Below are 21,553 nucleotides of genomic sequence, written 5' to 3'. Positions count from 1 at the left end.
TAAAGAAGATTTACTTGATTTTAGATTCATTCTAAAATATTTTTAAATGATTATTTAATACTATATGTACATGCACATCTACTTTTTATGTTGGTATCAAGCGATTTTGCAAATGTTTCACAAATGTGATAACAAGGCTTGCATTTATCAACATAAATAATACAATACAAATATTATATGCAGTTTTTTTTTTTGGAATGACTTAAATAATGAAAAAAACTGGATATTGTTACTACCACCACACCCCACCACCTATTTGACAAATATTTATATTTTTTTATTCCAATCAAAAAATTTGTTATTTTTTTCATTATATATATATATATATATAGAGAGAGAGAGAGAGAGAGGAAGAAAGATAGAGAGGGAGGGAGGGAGGGAGAGAACCATGGTGAAATGGTTGTGGTGGAATTAGCAAAAAGAAAAAATTGACTAGATTTTCATTGAAATTTTCATGAGGTTTTGGTCAAATTTTAGGATACTGTAGTGGCATTAGTAGAACCCTAAAAATATGTCACTTGAGGTAAAAAATTCAAATTTTTAAAGTAAACTTGTTTATAAAATAATGAAGATATTATAGTAAAATGTCTTCCAATCTATAAGTAAATATGTTTTATTTTATTTTATTGACAGATTTATTAAATTATTCATTAAAAAAAAAAAAAAAAAAAAAAAAAACTATTCTGAAAGTATAATTTATATAGACTTGTGCTACTAGTTAGTTAAATTATTTTGATAAAGTGTTATAATATTAAAGTTATTATATATATATATATATACACATACATAAATAGTGGTTCAAACACATATCTTGTAATATTATATTAGAAAATTATTGTTGTCAATATTAAAATGTAATAATACCTAAAAACAATTCTCAAAAGTTTTCGATTTTTATTTAGTAGATTACATTATAAATTATGAAGTTTTTATAACTAAAATTAAAAAATTGTTAAATTACTTAAAGCTATTACTATAAATCAATATATAAAGTGAAAATTTAAATTCAACAAAATAAGGCACCTATAGTGTGTTAAATATTTTTTAGCTCTACAATTCCTGACCAAAAGATTTAGAAACTAGATTATTATAGTTATTTTGATTACAATACAAATATAATAAATTACAAAATTATTATAGCTTTGGGATAAGTTCTTCAAAAACATCAGCTTAATCTTTTGTAATTTTTTTTATTTCTGCTTAATTTAATAATTAAACTTAAAATATTTATCTAAATAAAGCTAGAATGCATTACTATTTTATTTTACTTAATAAATTAAGTTTATATAGTGGTTAAACCATTAAAAATTAAAATATGAGAGATTAGAGATTATGCTTGTTCTACCTTGTGATTGAGATTGACCATATTTTCACGAGAACAAATTGAAAAAACAACAAAACAAATGACAAAATTGTGTGTAACTTTTGGCAAATCTTATGTGCTATTAGAAAAAGTAAGAGAAAATTGATATTATTTAATCATTGAACAAAATAGATATATTCAACTAGTTTTAATGTCAACCAACAAAGACAAAAAAAAAGTAATTAAAAAACAAATGTCTTACTGTACCAATATTGTTATTAAGAGTTAAGTAAATATGATTGATATGATTAGAGAAAATCAATTTAAAAACAAGTAGACTTAAATATTGCAATTTTGATTAAGTACAAAGCTCATGTTTTAAATACAATTTATTAGTTTAGGCACAAACTTGAAAATTAGGTAATAATCTCATTTATATTTATCTAATTAATAACTATACGATTTTTTATGTGCACCCAAAGGTTTAGCAACAGACTGTGAGTTAGAAGATTCAGGAGTTTATACTTTATAAAATGCATAAAACTAAATTTCATTGAAAAATAAAAAAACATAAAAAATTATAATATATATTTTTAATATTTAATAAGTTGAACTTAATTTCTTTAAAAATAGAATGGTAGCATATAAGTTGTTACTGGTGCATTTAAACCGTAAAATTAGTGATATGATAGTTTATAAATATATATATATATATATATATATATATAATTATTTTTTATGTAAATTTTTATTTTATTTATTTTTCATTATATACTAAAATTTACTAAATGCATTTTTATTACAATACCTAATGATAAATGATATAATTGAAATAGTGAATACATTTTTTCATATCATATATTCTTTAAGATTTTAAATACTACTTATCAACAACTATAATTAATATTGTAATTTAGTATTCAAGATCTTTTCAAACAATATTTTTAATAATAAAACATGTCTTTGTGTAATTCTTTCTTGAAAAATCCACCTTTTTTTGTAATTTTTAAATTTTCAAACAATATATTCGGCATAAGAAATCATACAATTTTTTATGCTAAAGCTCAATTATTACATCTAATTTTTGAAATGTGTATACATATTTTTTAAATATTATACTATATAAAGTATATATTATATATAAATATGTTTATTTATGTATTATATAGATTATAAAAAATATGTGTTGAATAGGTTCAAAATGATTTACATAAAAGTCTTTGTCTCTTAAATTAACATTATTTATTTTTCAAAATCCAGAAACATTTAATTTTTAAAAAAAATTAAAAATTAAAAATTAAATATTAAATATTAAATTAAAAAATAAATCTCATCAACTTCGAGTTTTTCTTTTGATTTATAAATTCTTAATTAAAATTTCTTGTAGACTTTTTAAGGCTTTATGGTCTTTAAAAAACCTTTAGTTTCTTTTAGAAAATTCATCTCTCTCTCTCTCTCTCTCTCTCTCTCTCACTATATATATATATATATATATATATATTATTATTCTTGGTATTCTCTTGTTATCTATAATAGTAGTAATATTCATTTAGATTTGAGCATAAAAAAATAAACCGAGTCTATATATCAAATTGCATTTCCATTTGGCTTACAAAACTTTTTAAAAAGTAAAATGAACAAGCTTTCTTACATTTAAAAAAAAATGTCAAAAATCATAGAATATATCAAAGAAAGTATGCTTCTTATGCAAAAATAAGTCTTGATTTTGTTAACCTACTAATTATGTATCTTCTTCAGAGTCTCTTCCTGCTTGATATTTCTTAATGTTTTTGCTCCTTATTGGTAGTATTGGTGGAATTGAAGAGGTTGTGAATCTTACAGTATAAAAAATAGCTAGCTTAGTCTTCATATTTTTAGTTAGTAGAATAATAGAAAATTTGCTCTAATGAACCAAATGTAAGAGAATTGTTTTATCCCTTTGATGTCTAGTAATGGAACAAAAGGATTAATTCTTTCTATGGTTTCTATGTAGGTATAAAGGAAAGTTGCAAGAAAATCTTATAAACCTAAGAGCTATGTGGATGCAAACCATCAAGTGAGCATAAACTAAATTCAAGTTCTTAGTTTGATGCCACTTTAGAAGTTAGATATTTTTTCATGTTGTACATCATAATTATATATATGCAATACATAATTTTGGTATACTAAAATAATCTTTAAGTAGCTATTTTTTTCAGAATTAACATGATTTTAGATTTAAGATGAATTGGGTTTTCAAGATTTAAATTTATTAAATCAATTAATAAATAAAATTAAACATGAACATTTATTAAAATGGTTTACAAGTTTTCTCCTGATTTGATAATTTTTAAAATATTTTTTTTATGCATCATATAATTTTTTTAATAAAAAAACAATAGTTTTCTAAATTTTGAGAATCAATTTTTTATTTCTTTTTATTTTATTCTATTTATTTTAATAATTAAATAATTATATAATTATATATTTATGATCTATTATTTTTATTTTTATTTTATTGATTATATGAATAAAGAGGTTTTGGCTAGAAATTACGTTTTATTTGAACAATAATAAATAATTCCATCAATGTTTTTGCAAATTTCATTTAAAATTTAATTAAACAAAATCTTGCTTCATTTGAAACTATTTTTATATAAGTGCAACTTTCTTTCTATATATACACACACACACATATATATATATATATATATATATATATATATATTCTTAAAATTTATTATGAATTTTACAATAATTTAGATTTACCATTAATTATCAATAAATTCAAACTGTTTATACCAAAATTATAAAAATATTTATTGATACATGTATATACATTCATTCATCAATATATTAAATTATCATAGATTTTATGTACCTTTAAGCAAGTTTTATGACTTATTATTGTTTTAATAAACTATGACATTTATTTTGTATATTATATATATATTTTAATCTATACCTTTATTTTTATTTTTTAGTAAAAAATATTTTAATATATGTATTGAAGTTTTTTAAAATGACTATATTTTTAATTCTTTATGTCTTTGTGTTTTTTGAATTAAATATTTTTTGAAGGCATGTGTGAGGCATGTGTGAGGCAAATATAAGCTGCATTCTACTATATGTTGCCCAAAGTAAGCAAGAATTAAATGCTTAGCACATAAAGAAGTTTGGATTGATGGCTAAAGTTTAAGATGTGTGTTCTTCCAAAGCATCTAATGTTGCTTGTAATTTTTGCATTGCTTTTGGCAAAGAATAAGATTTTGCATATAAACACAATATAAAAATTCATATAAAATATTTTGAATTTTTAAAACAAACAATTATAAATTTTTTCTTTTGAAACAACATTCAAATAATTGGACATAGTATCAATAGTTAACATCTAGTAAAAACATATATTAAAGTATGTCTTTTGAGATGTAGGTTGTTGATTTTATTACAATGGAGCCATGAAAAATATTGATTTACTTATTATTCCTTTATTAGATTAATATACTAACAAAATAATGTTAGATAATATGGTTGTACTTATAGATATATATTGTTCTACATCAAAGCAACAAATAATTGGTGCATTAATGAATGTGATTAGAACATATCAAATTGGATCAATGGTATTGCTTTCCAAATTGATGTATTGCTTTGCTTTAAAATATTTGAACTTCATGCAATATTCATCAATTAGATCTAATAATATAGCACATTTTTCACAAATGCTTTAGACATATTATTTCTATGCAATTGATTGCTTTGATTGGAAATTGTTAACAATAAAAATTCATTGTTTCTAAAATTAGAACTATGTGTCTTAAAGTAACTATCATATGATAGTTATATATAGGCATAATTTTAAAAATATTTAAGCTTTATTAGATTGTAATGCAAGAATACTTAGAAATAAAGTGGCTCCCACATGCTCTATTGTTAACATGGTGGATCTTTTATTTGTAACTAAAGTAATATCTAAAGGAGCAAATAATGTTCTTACTACTCTGTAAGGATTGAACAACTTATCATTATAATAATGCAAGCAACTAAAACTTATGACTACAACATATTGTCAAATAAAAAATATGGATAGGATTTTAGAGCCACATGAGCTTGTGTTGCTAACACCAAATGACTTTATTGTTAACATGTATGTGCTATATAAATTATATACAAAAAGATGCGTTAACTAAGTTTGGTATTTAGATGTATCAAACATTCAACTATAAAAAGAATAAATATATTATCGATGATAATTGCATTGAAGTTCACTTAATTAGTGCAAGACATAATTGAAATTGTTATTGAATAAGATTCATTGAAAAAAATGAAGACAAGTTATCTCATGTTATTCTAGCACAACTAATTATAATTTATTTATTTATTTATTTATTTTTCTTGCTCACTACAACAAATCGATACTTTGCATTGTTTTTAATTTAAATATTGAAGTTTTAAATTTTAAACAAGCTTGAGAAATAAGAAGCAAATGTATTCTCCCCTTTAATGCAATTTTATGATAGACTTGCTTCTTCTTCTTTAAACCACAGCAATAGCTAAAAGCAGTTTTTTTTTGTTTTAGTAAAAAATTAAATTAAATTAAATTAAATTAAATGATTCTAATAGTTTTTTTAAATAAAAAATATTTATCAAAAATAAGATTTTAATGTAAAAAAATTTCTTTTATTTCCTCAATTCCAAAAATTTCAAAAATAAAATAAAGTTTTATTCCAAAATAATACAATTTTATTTTTTTGAAAATTTCTAAAATATTCAAAAGACTTAATAATGGATATTATGAATTATAGGTGCAAATAATTGTGAAACATGATCACAATTATACATATAGGTTGTCTCTTGTAGAATAAATAAGATCATACAAAATCTGTTATTTTTTTAAAATATAAATTTTAAAATATTTGTGGTAGAAAAATATAATAATTAAATTAATTATAATAAATAAAATTTAAAATTTTATATTTTCAAAAAGAAGACATACACAGAGAAAGATTTTCATATATTGTGTGGCTAACTAAAATATTATAATACGTTTTCTATAATTCAATAATATTGCATTGATCTTTTAATAAATGGTATATTAATTCTATATTAAGACCAATTTAAATATATTTTATATATTTATATATATATATATATATATATATATATATATATATAAACATAAATAGAAAAAAATATTATTTTTGATTTTTCGTTACAAATGTTGGCCATAAAATTTATACCAAAATTTTAAAAATTAACACTACTAAGATATTAATGTGTTTTTAGATAAAATAACTTATAAAAATATATAATTAAGCTCTAAAGATTACAAAATAAAATTAAGAAGTGTCTAAATATTTTTATATGTTTACAAAATAGAATGAAAGATTACATAAAAGATTGTACTACTATTGCATATGATAAAAAAATTAATTTAAGAATTTAATGTATATGTTTGTATGTATGCAAATATATATATATATATATATATATATAAATTTATAATATAATATTTTTAACTCAAATTTAATTATTAATTATTTATAATTTTAATCAAATACGTTTAAATTAACTTCATAGAATTGTATTTTAGAATTTTACTATAGATAATTTAATTACCAAAAATAAGAGTACAAAAGCTTCTATATGATTCTATGCTTGTGTTGAATAATAATCAATGGTTTAATTAGTTGAAATCAAATTAAGTAGGTATATTTAAACTTTGATATATTTTTTTAAAATACATGTTTTATTTTCTAAAGCTCAATATATTATTATTATCTTCATAGAAAATTATGTCTTTGAATACTTTACAAGTGCGTGTATATTAAATAGTTACTAATTGAAATAAAATATATTGATATCTTGTTTTGATTTTATTGACAAGCACTAATTTAACAATATTTTATTGAAAATTTAAATATTCATATTTTATAAATATAATTCAGTAATCAGACCGAAGTTGTTATATATACTTTGAATTTATAACAATCAAATAATAAAAACACATAAAATTTTAGAATATGTCTTACAAATATACAAGATAGGAATAATAGTTATAAAATATAAATAGACCCATCAATAATACAATTGTTTCTAGTTTTTCAGAAAATAGAAGAGTAAATATATATATATATATATATATATATATAGTTTAATTTAAATTAACTAAATGATGATGGCGAATATTCTATAAATTAATATTAAAAAATAGTGTGTTTTTAAAAGGTTAAATAAATAATAATACAATGTTTAACTATAATTCAATGTTATAAATAGAAATGATAATAATATATATAATATTGATACCTTAGAGGAGATTATTTTAAGTCCTAAAGTTTAACAATAATCTTCTCATATTTTTCAAGGAGTAAGTAAATGAGGTAATTTAGACAATTGGGAATGATTTTACAAATAAAATATAAGTTTTATTTTAAAATTTTACTATATATTGTTTTATAGTAAGTTATAGGTATAAAACCTAATGAGTTATAAATTAATACAAAAAAATTAATAATTAATAATTAAATAAATATATAAATCAAACAGTAACTTATGTTAAGTTTGCAATTACTATCATGGTGAAATTATTTTTTTAAAGAATCAAGATTATATTCAAATAATTATTGATAATAATAACTACTTTGAAATATAATACCCCCCCCCTTTTTGATGTATTAAATAAATTATATGAATTCTATAATTAAGTTTTTTTGGTATTTCAATTATTTAAAATTGAATCTTCTCTAGTAAACTAGAAACTTTATTGATAATAGTATTAAGAATAAAAAATACCTCAAAAGCATTTAACTGTGTAAAAATAGATATAACTTGTATGTCTAAATTAAAATACTAAAAAGATTACATTATTTATTTTTAAAATTCCATTATTTATTTTTTAAAATTACATTATTTACTTATTTATTTATTTTTAAATATGAAAATTTCACAACCACGTTTATTTAAATACTTTAAATCTACTTAAGGAGTTTCAGAATAATAGAATGTTTTAAAAGTTTCGTAACAGATTATTATTTTATCATTAATTTGAAATAGACAAACTCAAAAATAATGATATTATTTGTCATAATAATTCTACTCACGTCAAAACTTTATCTAAGATAGTATTTGATTTTAAAGGAGACTGATTTTATTTTTTAAGAAAAGATACAGTTTAGAAAAAAAATTATCAATTTTTTTTTTTATATACATGAACCTATATATAAAAATATAAATACAGTATTTTATGATTTTTAAAATTAAAGTTAATCATCTTAAAATTAATTCTTTTAATTTATATGTAAATTAAAAAATGATTGATATATATGATAAGATATTTGTTTATTAAATATAGTCACATAGAATATATACTTCCAAAACTTTATGTTTTCTATGTTGATGATAGTTGACTTTATAACTTTGCAAATTATTAAAAATTATGATTTATAGCTATAAAATAATAAATATACAAACATAAATTGATCTATTAAAATAGAGTGAGTTTTTATTATGTAAGTAATTATTAACTAATTAAAAACATATTTGTACCAAATCGGTTTAATATTTTTTACTTTTATTTTCATATGTTATTTGTATATGTAAACATAAAAAAAATATGAGTAGAAGATGATAAATATTATATACATATATTATTCTTAAGAGAGTGGTATCTGATAACTATTTTACGAACAATATGTTTATTTTATTTTTTTAAATTACATTATATGATTTAATTCAAATTTTTATTACAACTTTTTGTGTAAAATAAAAACTTAAAACTATACATTAGTTACAATAATCTAAATCACATAAACCATAAAAGTAAGACTTTCATGTACGACTTTTAAAAAATCCAATACAATCAATTATGTATTGGTTTTTGCATTAAAATCTAATTTTAAAATGAATTAATTTAATGAGTATTAAATGTACATTTATATATATAAATATATATATTTACATTACTTTGCTTTGAAAAAATATTTTTAGTTGCATAAACACGACATTATTTATTCTATGATACAGATAATAATCATTCAACATAAGGATCATTTCTAAGTTCTAATATAATAATATTTAGAAGAACTCACCATATTAACTTAATCAATAAGTCATGCAAAATGATTATTGAGAAATCATTTGGAGTAGCCTACTTTACAAAATATATTAAAAACTCAGAGAATGTTATTTAAGTATTTCAAAAAATACAAATTCAGAAAGAAATAAATATAACCTTGTATTAGAAACACATCGAGTTATTTGACTTATCTTAAAAAGAAACATTTAAAAAAATATAATATTTTATTTTAGTTCCTTACTTTTCTAACTCATTATTTAAAAAACCTTTTTTAATTACATTTTTGACTTTTAAATTTAGAACTGCTTTATGAAAAATAATTTGATACATAATAATGGATATTAAATGATTTCTTAAAAAATAACGAATTATTTTAAATTTAGGAAGATGCCATGGATAGATTAAAGAAGGTTTTAGCACGTTTTAAGCATTAAATTTTTGCTGTTAAAAAAAATTATATTATATTAAAATTACTATATAATATTACGATATGTGTATTCCTATTAATAATGCATTCAAATTTGGTAAATTATTTTATTTATGTTCTACATTGATTAATGAAAACACTTTATATGATAATAAGAAAATGGATTTTATTTTAAAATTTTGGTTACTGGACAATTATTTCAAACCATCTATTAAAGCATCTATCAAGTATATCATAGAATATTTATAAAAATATTGAAGTTTGCATGATAAAATTTGGAGTCTTCTTTTTATTTTATCAAACTTTTAGAATCTACTATTGAATTTTCAAAAAACATGAAAAAATTGCAGGGTTTTGAGGCAATAATTATTTTATTTAATATCACTGAATGATTATTCTTCTAAGATAATTTTATTATAATATGAAATAAAATAAAATTATTATATAATTATGTACTTCTTGCAATCATTATGATGTTTGTAGTATCAAATATATATATATATATATATATTTTAACATATTTTAAGCGCTGTTTTAAGCAATTATGTCTTAAAATGACACATTTAATATCTCCGAGTTTTTTTTTTTTTTTTTTTTCTTCCCTCCCTAAATGGTCATCTAATTTTCTAAAATGGCTAAAAAGCTGATTGTATTAGTTTTCTTGTAGTAATATTTAAAATTAAATGTTTAGATGATTGAATAATATCATCTTAAAATTTATACACTTTAGATTAATTATAGATTTTTTTTGAACTGGTGAATAATTATGTATAGTCCAACTTAATTGATTAAGTGAGATAATGATATATAAAAATTTATTTTATTTATTTTTATACTCATTATTATTATTATTATTTGTCTACTTTTACGCACATTGTGTATAAACACAGCTTCAGTTTGAACCTCTTACTGTAAAAAAATTAGAAGTTATTAGAATATTTTATTGACCATAAAAGAAAGTTGAAAAAATATGGATAAATTTTAATAAAGTGATTAAAAATAAAATACTGTCAATATTTTTAAGAAACCCATTCACTATTTTTATATATTTAAATGCAAAAATATATAAATTATTATTTTTTCAATGTGGCTTCTCATTCACCACATTCACCAGCAAACGATGAAGCGACGAACGCCCTCGTCCAAAACGAACAATACAAACCCCATGAACACATCACGTCCATCCAAGAAGTTCCCATGGCACCCAGAATCGCCGTTGGGCTCGAATCAAGGGGAACACGGTTCCTCGCCCGGGAACCCATTCATTCCTCGAAGCAACGAAACCGTTCCTGCGCCCCGAATTTCAACCGTTAGATAACCGGGTCTTCCGGCCATGGACGGTGGACTGGGAAACCCTAACCCGGTTCAGAGAGCGAGAGCGAGACAGAGGCACAGAGAGAGACGCAGCAAGAGAGCGAGAGCGCGCGAATGAGAGAAAGAGCCGATCAGTCTTCCGGAAGCTCCTTCCCCGCTTCTCTGTCTTCTTCCTCTTCCTCCTTCTTCACCGCAGGCATGTTTGCTTGATTGCTTGCAAGGGCAATGTGAGCTCCCTGTACTGGAATTAACTATATTCGAAAGGGCGTTCGAGCGTGTTGCTGTCGCTGGCGACCGATTGCATTCCGTCTTTGTGTTCCATGTACTGGTAATTTCTGCGACCAGTTTTTCTTTGGATAGCTTCGTTTGCTGCTTTGGTCGCTGTCGTGTTATCACTTATGTTGCGCTAATTCGAAAATATGTCCCGATTTCTGGTGAGTTGTTGTGCTTGGCTTGTTAGGGTTGGTGATACTATGGTGAAAGGGTTAGAGTGTGATTGCAAGGGAGTTTGGTTCTCATTCTGTCTTAATCCCTACTTGTCGCGTTGCTAGCGTTTTTTTTGTTGTTGTTGTTGTTGTGCGGACGATGGCGGGGTTGGAGAGAAAGAGATAGTGAAGCATATGATGGAGTCCGTTGTGTTGTTGGTTGGTGTTGCGGTTGTGATTGCTGGTCTCGCATGTGCTCAGTTTAGTTGCGGATGAAGAGATATGACGCTGCTTGGTACAGTTGTGGTGGCAAAGTGTTTGGAGGTGTACGATGCATTGTCGCTATGTGTAGCGGTTTGGCTATAGAATAAGTATGTGTGGCTGTCTGCAGTGCAAATTGTTGAGGTCTCGATCTGCATCGGCTGTGGCTGTCGTTTGATCGGGGAAAAGAAGTGGTAGGTAAGGCACAATGGGAGAACGACATCTTGCTCCTCCTACAGCCATCCTTCGCTTATTTGGAATTAGAAATCTGCGTGGAGCAAGGAGAAGGATGGAATTAGATTGCGTGGAGCTGGAGGGAACGTAAATAATTAACCATGTAGCGCTGTTGAAGCTAGGGAAGAGTAAGGGAAGAAGGGGCTCTGAGGGAATAAGAGATTGGATGCATTAATGGCTTTCCGGGGAGGGGTGGCTACGATGAATCTATATCATACGCTTAAGAGTGAGAGACAGTGGGATTGTGGCGAGTCTAAGTCGTGCATAGCTGTGGAGCTTTCTGGAGCTAAGGAGGGAGCGGTCGAGCTTGAGGGGCTTCGCTTGGACCAAAGATGTCACTCTTGGTTGGCCTCATAGCTTTCTGTTTTCATGTCTGGCAGGAGTCCACTGATTTTGTCAGTTAGTAGCTTACTTTTTGCATATGAGCACAGGTGATCGTGCAAGTGTACAGTGTTTTCTGACAAGTTCTGGGTGGTCATCTCCTGCAGTTCAGTGTATCTCAAGTCTAAAAAGACGATATTGTAACCAGCACAATGAGCAGCCGTGCCAGCCGAACGATTTATGTCGGAAACCTTCCCGGTGATGTGAGGGAGCGAGAAATTGAAGACATTTTCTACAAGGTAATGGAATCAGTTTTGTTCGAGGATGTTTCGTAATTCCCTTGCTGTGAATGTTCAGCAATATTGTGTCACAAGTGCTATTGCCTGAAATTTTCTATGGACTCTGTATGTCTGCGGGCGCGCAGTATGGACGAATTGTGGATATCGACTTGAAGTTACCTCCTCGTCCTCCTGGTTACTGTTTTCTTGAGGTATTTTCAGTCTCTTGGATCAGTGTGTTTTGCGTTGCTTTTACTGCATGAAGGAACCTCCAGAACATAATTTGAAGGCTCTGCCATGTGCCTTATCTACTGATGATCTCATTTAGGAAACGTCCTTCAGAAGTCAATTGTCACGTATATATTCATATCAGGACAATGAAGTAGGAGCATTCTCATGTTCTCGATTTTATATGGAATTCATTCTTTTTACGATGCTGTTGGCGTCCTGTAGTTCGAGGATGCCAGAGACGCTGAAGATGCAATTCGTGGGCGCGACGGATACAACTTTGATGGAAATCGGTTGCGGGTAAGGTCTATCTGCCTCCATGATTACACACGAGTTGAGTGGATACCAAATTCGTCAAGGTGCAAGGGCTCTGCTCTAGCTCGTTCACCGAAATTTACAATGTATCGTGCTAATCTGGTGGTTTAAATTAGTCTGTTACTAAGTTGCCTAGTCTGTTACTGTTGTTTGTTGTTTCCTCGGTCACCCGAAAAAACAGGTGGAAATTGCCCACGGTGGACGAGGGCCTCCGCCTGCAGTAGATCGTTACAGTGGCCACAGCAGTGGTGGTGGGCGAGGAGGGGGAGGAGGCGGAGGGAGTGCGGCTGAAAGCGGCGGTCGTGCAGGAGGGGTCTCTAGGCGCTCAGAGTATAGGGGTATTACACTTCTCACCCCTCTAATTTTTATTCAAGAATATGTGCAAGAGCAATCTTATGTGGATCTTTTTTGACGTTTATGTTTTTGGGTGGTAGTGATGGTGACCGGATTACCCTCGTCTGCGTCATGGCAAGATCTGAAGGTATGGATTGGTTTTTGTAGTGTGAATCAATTTTTATAATCGTCTTGGGTTATGGAGAGCATCTTCACGACTGGCTTTTGAAACATGGTTTGATCCGGATTGGCAGATTTTGTTCTGTATCTTCCGAGTTTTATTTTATTTTCTAATTTTTGTTTTGTTTTGTTATACGCAGGATCACATGCGCAGGGCTGGCGATGTGTGCTTCGCCCAAGTCTTCCGTGATGGTTCTGGTATGCCCATTCAGTTTGTATCGTCTCTTCTTCTGCATATCAGGGAACTTCAGCTGAATGTTCCTGGGCCTGTGTCGTGATAAATAACACACGAGGATAAAATGATTGTGAATGTCTTTATGTGATATTATAACATGCTGACTCGTGGTCTTTTGCTTTTGCAGCTGGAACAATGGGCATTGTGGATTTCACCAACTACGACGATATGAAATACGCCGTAAGTATGGTATCTAGACTGGCATTTCTCTTCTCGGCTGACTGCATGTATGTCACCTACATGCATGTCTTCAGATGATTTGTTTGTTCTATCGCATCTCGTATTTATTTTTTATTTTTATTTTTATTTTTATTTTTTTGTAGATTCGGAAGTTGGACGACTCAGAATTCCGCAACCCATTTTCTCGTTCTTTCATTCGGGTGAGTGGTCTATCTTTTTATACATACTGTGTTCACGAGGGTGGATTTTCCTCAGACCGCATGCTATGTAGTGGTGTTCATTTTGCACTATTGACTCCAGTTCTCCACAGGTGAAAGAAGATAAAGGTTACGGATCTCGAAGGAGCGTCACTCGAAGCCGTTCACCACGTAGTCGCAGGTATTGTATTTTGTGCGTAAATTTTGTGGTATTCTAGATTTTCATTGCATTCTGGGTAAGTTTGGCTGGTCGGAATGATTCATTTTTCATCAGTTGCAGTGGTGAGTATGATCTAGAAACAAGTGCCTGTCGAAATGCTTTGTTGCTTTTCCCTAACTGAATGTGATCTAATTTTATGTGGTGTCAATATTCACAGCCGTTCTCGTAGTAAGACTCCCCGCAGCCGCTCTCCTCGGTCACGTTCTCGGTCACCACGGTCTGCGACCCCTGCATCTAGGTCACGTTCACGTTCCCGCTCCGTTCGCTCACCCTCCAAGTAAGTTTCTGCTTGTTAATTATGTACTGTATACGGTGGAAGGATGCATCTACGTTGTAACCAGACTGTTCGATTCGTACAGTTGTAATTGAACGCTCCATTGTTTTGGTTATCACTAGTGTTTCTGATAACCTCTTGTTATTTTTTTTTACAGGTCAAGATCACCCTCCCCTGTACAGGTGAATTTGAATCGAAATAAATGTCCCTCTTGCCATCTTACAAATTGACCCACACCTGTGCTAGACATTCAGGATTTTAGCTGTTGAATATAATTAGTTGGATTTTCACAGCTCTCGTGAAGCTATTGCTGTGCATACTGGTTTGTTATCACATCTGACGAGTGTTATATGTTTGTGCGCAGGGATCTCCTTTAAGGAAAGATAGTCGGAGTCCTAGCTTGAGTCGATCGAAGTCTCCAGTTGCTGTGGTACGAATACTACCGAATCGTGTTTATGTTAATGTTCGAGTGGTATCTGAAAGAGATAGTTATCTTACGCTAGTGTTCCATCCCACGCGTGCAGGCAAATGGAAAGAGCTCTAGTGATGCCGAGAAAAATGGTAGCTTGAGTCCGAAGGCTGGAGATCTGGTGAGTCTTTAGTTTGTTGTACGACGTATGTGTATTACTCTCGTCTGCTTGTCTAATAGGTTAGGATTATACTTCTCGGAATATGTGGCACATTTTAATGTAGGCTTTGGAAGGCCTTTTCATGTTCTTTTCTTTTTCATATCGGATCCGCAAATGTGTTTCGAATTGTCAGAACTTATAATGCTCGGCTTTTTAACCCATTCTCACCTTCATCGTGGTGCGTGTTTCAGAACGGTCGGGTTTCTGAGCGCAGTGTTTCTCCTGTGTCGGAGAACGGAAAAGAATGATAGTATTCTTAGCTGTGTGGCCTCTGAAGGTGTAGTGTTTGGATAAGTACACACATTATAAGAGCTTCGGCTTTGTTTCGCATTTGGCCCAAGTTACTCGTTCTGTCTTTCGGTAGGGGCATCAAATTTTCATTGGACATTCGGTGGACTAGCTGGGTTTAACCTGTAGAATATGTTCACTAGCATGTGTAGCAGTGATTTCGGGTAGAGTTTCAGCATTTGAATGTTCTTGCGTGGTCATATACCCAAATGTGCAACAAGGATTCTAGACACATAATGTTGTGGAAGGTGGTTTTCATGAGAGTAGGGTAGTTGTTTTGGGTAGTGCATGAATATATACAACATTAATGGATGTAAGGCATTTGAATGGCCACAAGTCTAAGATTATAATAATTGAGATATTATAACTGAATGATGAGAATTTAACAGTTCTAGTGGTCTCTAAAAGCATGTAAATATTGGGAATACTAGTAATGCTTTCAGAATATATATATGTAAAGTGGCTTAGCTAAATGGTTTTTCTTTGCTGTAGTTCTCTTATGTTCATTTCTGTTTGTCAGAGCCGAGGCTATTTTCACTTTATTTTGACCTTCACTTTTTTTTAATAATTGTTTTTACTTATTGGATCTATGAATGTAAATTGCATGGAAGCATCATAGAATGTAGTCTTTTTAGGCATTTTAAAACTCTTATTGGATAAGTATTTTAAATTATTTATCATTGGTGTCACCCAAAGAGACTCATTCAATATTATCTGTTCTTCAGTGGTCGGTGTTATATCTATGATACATTTGAGTGGACATTGCCGAAACTCTGTGCATGCTAAATATGAATTGCATGGAATAATTTAGTGTCATGCTATGAAATTGCATGGATTGGGTATAGTCTGAAAAAGTAAGTTTTATTTTGGGTTGCAGTCCTCAAGATACCCTATTAGAGACACATTGTCCAAAACTATCTTTCTACTCCTCATTCAAAATGATGTCCACACCTAAATTTGAATGTAAGTTTCAAAACCCTAGAGTTACAATAGAAATTCAAAAAATGGATTTTGTACTTCATACAAAATCTATATGTATAAAAAAAATCAACCAACCAACGTTTGGCAATGGTGTTAAAAAATCCCATTGGCTGGAGCTGTAGGGTGATAAAACCCAAATACAAGTTTAATCCAATTATTGGGATGGGATGGGGTGGATTGGGTGATGATGAGGTGGGGTGGATTGGGTGATGATGAGGTGGGGTGGGTTGGGATGGGATGGATTGAGATGAGATGGGATGGGCTGGTGACGATGGTGGCAATAGCAGTGCAAGTGGACCTACAACCAGTTGAAGAGGCTAGCGTGGCACCGTTTTGTTTTGTTTTGTTTTTAATCACAATAAGGAGCAATGATTTATTTTTATTTTTATTTTTTAATTAGTCCTTGAGAATCACCAAAATGGTTTAACTTCTAGTAAGTTTAATAAAAAGCATAAATATTTTAAGAATAATTTAGCAAAATTTTGTTGATATATTGCCTTCAATTAATTTAAACAATTCCAATAGAATGTCTTCATTCTATAAATTATCATAATAGATATATAATTTTTTGTAATTTATTTTTTACAACCGTATTAAATTAATTTGAAATTTGATATTCTTTGAATCTTTAAAATTTATTTAACCTTCACATTTAAATCTTATAGAATATTTTTAGTATGAGATGCGTAGGTAATCAAAGGAAGTTAATAGACATCTATTGAAGATAACAAATCTTTGAAAATTCAAGATATGATTTTCAAATCTTGTAAATACACTCAAAAATCAATGTATAACTTGACAATCTTTCATCTTTTCAACTCTTTTGTTGAGTTTTGTTGATTTTATGTCTTCAAAACCTTCTATTACTATAATATGGTCATGCTAATATATTGCTTTATACATAGAACTATTAAATTTTTGTGCCGATCATACATAAAATTATTTTGTAATGTTTTAGAAATAACAACAATATGAGTAAAATTAATAGCAAGTTTTTGTTATCTTTAGATAATTTGAAAATTTTGAAGTACTTTTATTTTCTTATTCTCTAGAATTTTGATAATATGTGGTTTTGAATGTCTTTATATCCTTATTGTATTATTTGAAGTTACTTACAAGCATAGAAATCTTAAATTGTTACATTGCAATTTAATAATTATTAAATAAAATATGTATTTTAAAAAAAATTGAAATCAAATATAAATATTTATATTTATAGTGTTTTATTGTAATAATTCATATATTTATTTTGTTGTTTATATTTTTACAAACATGGGTTTTCAATTTCATTTCTATCCATATATGTAGTCTTATAAATAAATAGATAAACAAACACAACATAACATGTTGACATTATTGTAAAATATTCCAATGAAATATGACTTTTATAAATTCTTCAATATAAGTTTTTATCTTTAGATCTTAGATGGTCTATATATTCATTCTAAAGTTAATTATTAGCAACTTATTTATTTTATATTTGTTTATTGAAAATTCTTTTTGAATTGCCTTTTATTTAGTTTTATTAAGATTTATTCTATTATTATTTTTTATTGCAATGTTGAACCTAAACTTTTTATTTTTAAGAAAAAACTTAAAAATTTTAAAAATAAAAATATTTAATTTATTTTTAAAAATAATTTATGTTAAAAACTTAAGCAAATTTTTATATAAAACATAGAAGATTATGCAATTGTCTTACATCAATTTAAAAAGAAACCATGGTATTTGTAGTATGAAAAATTCAAGTATTATTTTTTATGTTTATTTAATTTCAATTGGACAACTTCTTGGCATAGATATTATATGTCATTATTGAATTTTTTCATTAGTGTGAAAATAATACCTCCATGATTGATGTTTGTAATAGGTGAAATTTCCACTCTAAGAATATTGACATGCTTTTAAAGATCTACATAAATTGCAAATCTGTTTTCACTTCCACCAAGTGTAATATCCATAATTTTTTTTTATATTTTTATAATAAATCACTTTAATAAATGTAGGGATCAAATTAAAAATAAGGTAATTTGCAACTTCTAATGTCAAATAAAAAGATTGGAATATTACTCTTTTTGAAGAAAAAATTGATGTTAAAAAAATAAATTAATAATAGATAGTCCTCAAGTTTTAAAGCACAACAAAAGAAGTGATGTATTCCACTCACTTCTAAAATAAAAAAAAAATAGTAATTAGAACTTTTGTCAAATTTTTAAGGACATAAATAAAAAATAATAAAAATTTCAATACACTCTTGTATTACAAGAAAATTATATGTAATTATTCAAAGATGGTATAATATTAAGACTTGAATGGCTAGGTTCAAAGACAAGAAGATAAGAAACTCTTGAAACAAGACTAAGAAAAAGAAGGGTATTGTCAAGAATGAAAGAGGCTTCACTCTTGCCTCCATGTATAACTAGGAGCTATGTGGGGACGTTTTATAGAACCTCTAAATATGTATTACTTGCAACAAATTTTTTTTTACATGTATGTCACATAGCCAATTTTTACCACAACTTACCGACATGCGCAACACATTTTTGTATAATGTATTGTCTTGTTTGAGAATATATTGAGAACTTGGTTGTAAAAGGTAAATTGGAAGTTGCAACAACAAAGGTCTTAATAATTCTAATAGAATCTTAAATAAATTACAATCAAACTTTAGCAATCTTAAATAAAATCCCAATTAAATCTTAGAAATCTTAAAAAAACTCCAATTAAACCTTAGAAATCCTAAAAAAACCTTAAAAAGATATTAAATAAAAAAAATCTTTAAAAGTATTTCTATAGAAATTTTAAAAAAATTAATAAAAAATTAAAATTAAAATTCTAAAAAAACATTAAAAAAATCTTAATTAAATCTTAAGATAATTCAAACCAAATTCTAATATAGTTCTAAAAAAATCCTAAAAAAATCCTAATGAAATCCTAAACAAATTCTAAGTACTATACAAATAAATTTTAATCAAATCTCTAAGATAGTTTTAAAATTCCAATAAGTATTAATCATATTGTTGAATTTAACTAATTTTTTTCTACATTTAAATTTTCAATATAAAAAAATAAGCACACAAAATTTGAAAAAAAATAAACTTACTAATTGAAAAAAAAAAAAATAAAATCCTAATGCTTGAATATTGGTCATTTTTTTCTTCAATGTGAATATTGATCTTTTGGGAATAATTATTTTTTATTAAACCATTTAATTGCTCTCCAAATTATCAAAAGTGTAGAAATCCAAGCCCACTATGCTCTTACAAATCATTTTTTCAATCAAAACATCAAAATTTTTAAGATAATGGAATATTTTACTAATTCTAAAATTTAATATTTGAATTCCTTGATCCAATCAAATTTCTATATTCTTTAATCTAATTGTTAAATTGACTTAAAATTTTTAAAAATCATTTAGGAAAAACATATTTACAAATCCAAAAAGTTATAAACATTTTTTCACTGTAATATTTATAGATTCTTCAAATATGTAAGCCTCTTTTTATTTTTTAAAATCCAAAATCACTAAAAACATCTTTTACTTTGATAATCTCTCAAAAACTCAATTTTCTTCTAAATCACTTGAAACCAATGATTAAACAATTGTCTTGAAGGCTCCTCTCTAACCTCATGCTTTGATTAGCAAAAAAACACCAAAGCTGCCATAGATGCGTAGTTTTATATCTTAATATCTAATTTCAACCCAAGTTCACTACTAATCTTCTTGGATATCAATTCTTGGTTTCTTATGGTAATTTTTGCTAAAAAATATTCTTAAATCTTTCCTAAAGATAATTATATTATCATTATTTTTTAATCCACTTTATTTTTTCCTAAGGTAGTAGAAGTCTTTTTTATAAAAATGCAACATTAACACTAAAAGTTTTTACTACTTTTTTATCTTTTATCTATGTTTTGCTACTATATTTTTAATTAGGCACCTTTGTAATAGAATCCATATTTTTATCTTTTACCATATAATTTTGTTATAACACAATAATATAGCTAATGTGTTGGCCAAAGTTTCAACCTACTAATCACCTCTAAACATATAAAAAGTCCAAGCTACATCTATAAAGTTTTTTTATAAGATATTATTTACTTACTTCTACTTATTCTAACTAACTCTTTTAATCTAAATAAATCTATATGTTTATACCAATTGCTCATTTGACAAAATAAGAAATTTAATTTTGTAAATTAGTTAAAGATATTAAATTTTTATAAGATGGTCATATGAATTTTTTTAGTGATAATTTAAGTTGGAATTTTTTTTCAAAAAACTATACATTCTATGCTTGAACTAAGCATGCTTTTAACCAACATCACTTTAATTGTGAAAAGATTAAGAAGTGTTAGATTGACTTAGTTTTTTGCAAGACTTAAGACATGTTTGCAGATCTTTTGACCAAAGGTTAAACTCATGAGAAATATTGTAAATTCAAGGAGACGATTAGTCTAATATATCATTAAGTAGAAGTATAAAGAATGTTTAGATATATGTATAATTCCTATTAGACATTATATGTATAACTAGTATGACAATAGATTACCACCAATGACAATTGACAACTTGCTATAGTTTGGCGGTACTACCACATAGTCATAAATGACTTAACAAGACAATTATTTCTAAGTCAAATAGATTGTGGTAGTAAGCTATTACAAGTGTATTTGGACTAAAAAGTCTTTGTCATTATACTATGGACTTGTGCTATAAGAGACCAAAGCCAAGGCTCACTTTAAGTGGTTAGTTTTCTTAAATCCTCTTTGCCTAGGTAGTGAGCCCATTTTGTATTTGTATCGTTAAGCTTCTATCTTAGCAATATACTTATTAATTACATATTTATTGAACAACTCTTTAAAGTAATGTG

General features: G+C 27.0%; 1 protein-coding gene across 9 annotated transcripts; it reads left to right on the top strand.

Annotated features, from left to right (window-relative positions):
- Positions 1-11,171: 11,171 nt before the first annotated feature.
- On the top strand, positions 11,172-16,070 carry LOC112294846 (serine/arginine-rich splicing factor SR30). 9 transcript variants are annotated; one of them, XM_024545764.2, is made up of 17 exons: positions 11,172-11,422; positions 11,917-11,984; positions 12,258-12,364; positions 12,509-12,640; positions 12,766-12,831; positions 13,073-13,147; positions 13,344-13,500; positions 13,597-13,643; positions 13,816-13,873; positions 14,038-14,090; positions 14,234-14,290; positions 14,401-14,468; positions 14,665-14,784; positions 14,939-14,963; positions 15,146-15,211; positions 15,306-15,371; positions 15,602-16,070. In XM_024545764.2, the coding sequence occupies exons 4-17, from the start codon at positions 12,554-12,556 to the stop codon at positions 15,656-15,658; spliced, it is 1,002 nt and encodes a 333-aa protein (XP_024401532.1). In that variant the 5' UTR covers positions 11,172-11,422; positions 11,917-11,984; positions 12,258-12,364; positions 12,509-12,553; the 3' UTR covers positions 15,659-16,070. The 9 variants fall into 9 exon arrangements, with proteins under 9 accessions (XP_024401532.1, XP_024401528.1, XP_024401530.1 ...); XM_024545760.2 differs by having other exon boundaries at positions 11,172-11,428; XM_024545762.3 differs by having other exon boundaries at positions 11,182-11,428; positions 11,917-11,980.
- Positions 16,071-21,553: the final 5,483 nt, after the last annotated feature.

Source organism: Physcomitrium patens, chromosome 17 (genome assembly GCF_059467195.1).
Source record: "Physcomitrium patens ecotype Gransden chromosome 17, ASM5946719v1, whole genome shotgun sequence".
Taxonomy (NCBI): Eukaryota; Viridiplantae; Streptophyta; class Bryopsida; order Funariales; family Funariaceae; genus Physcomitrium; species Physcomitrium patens.
The sequence above is the reverse complement of the archived record's forward strand: the minus strand, read 5'-3'. Positions and strand labels throughout refer to the sequence as shown.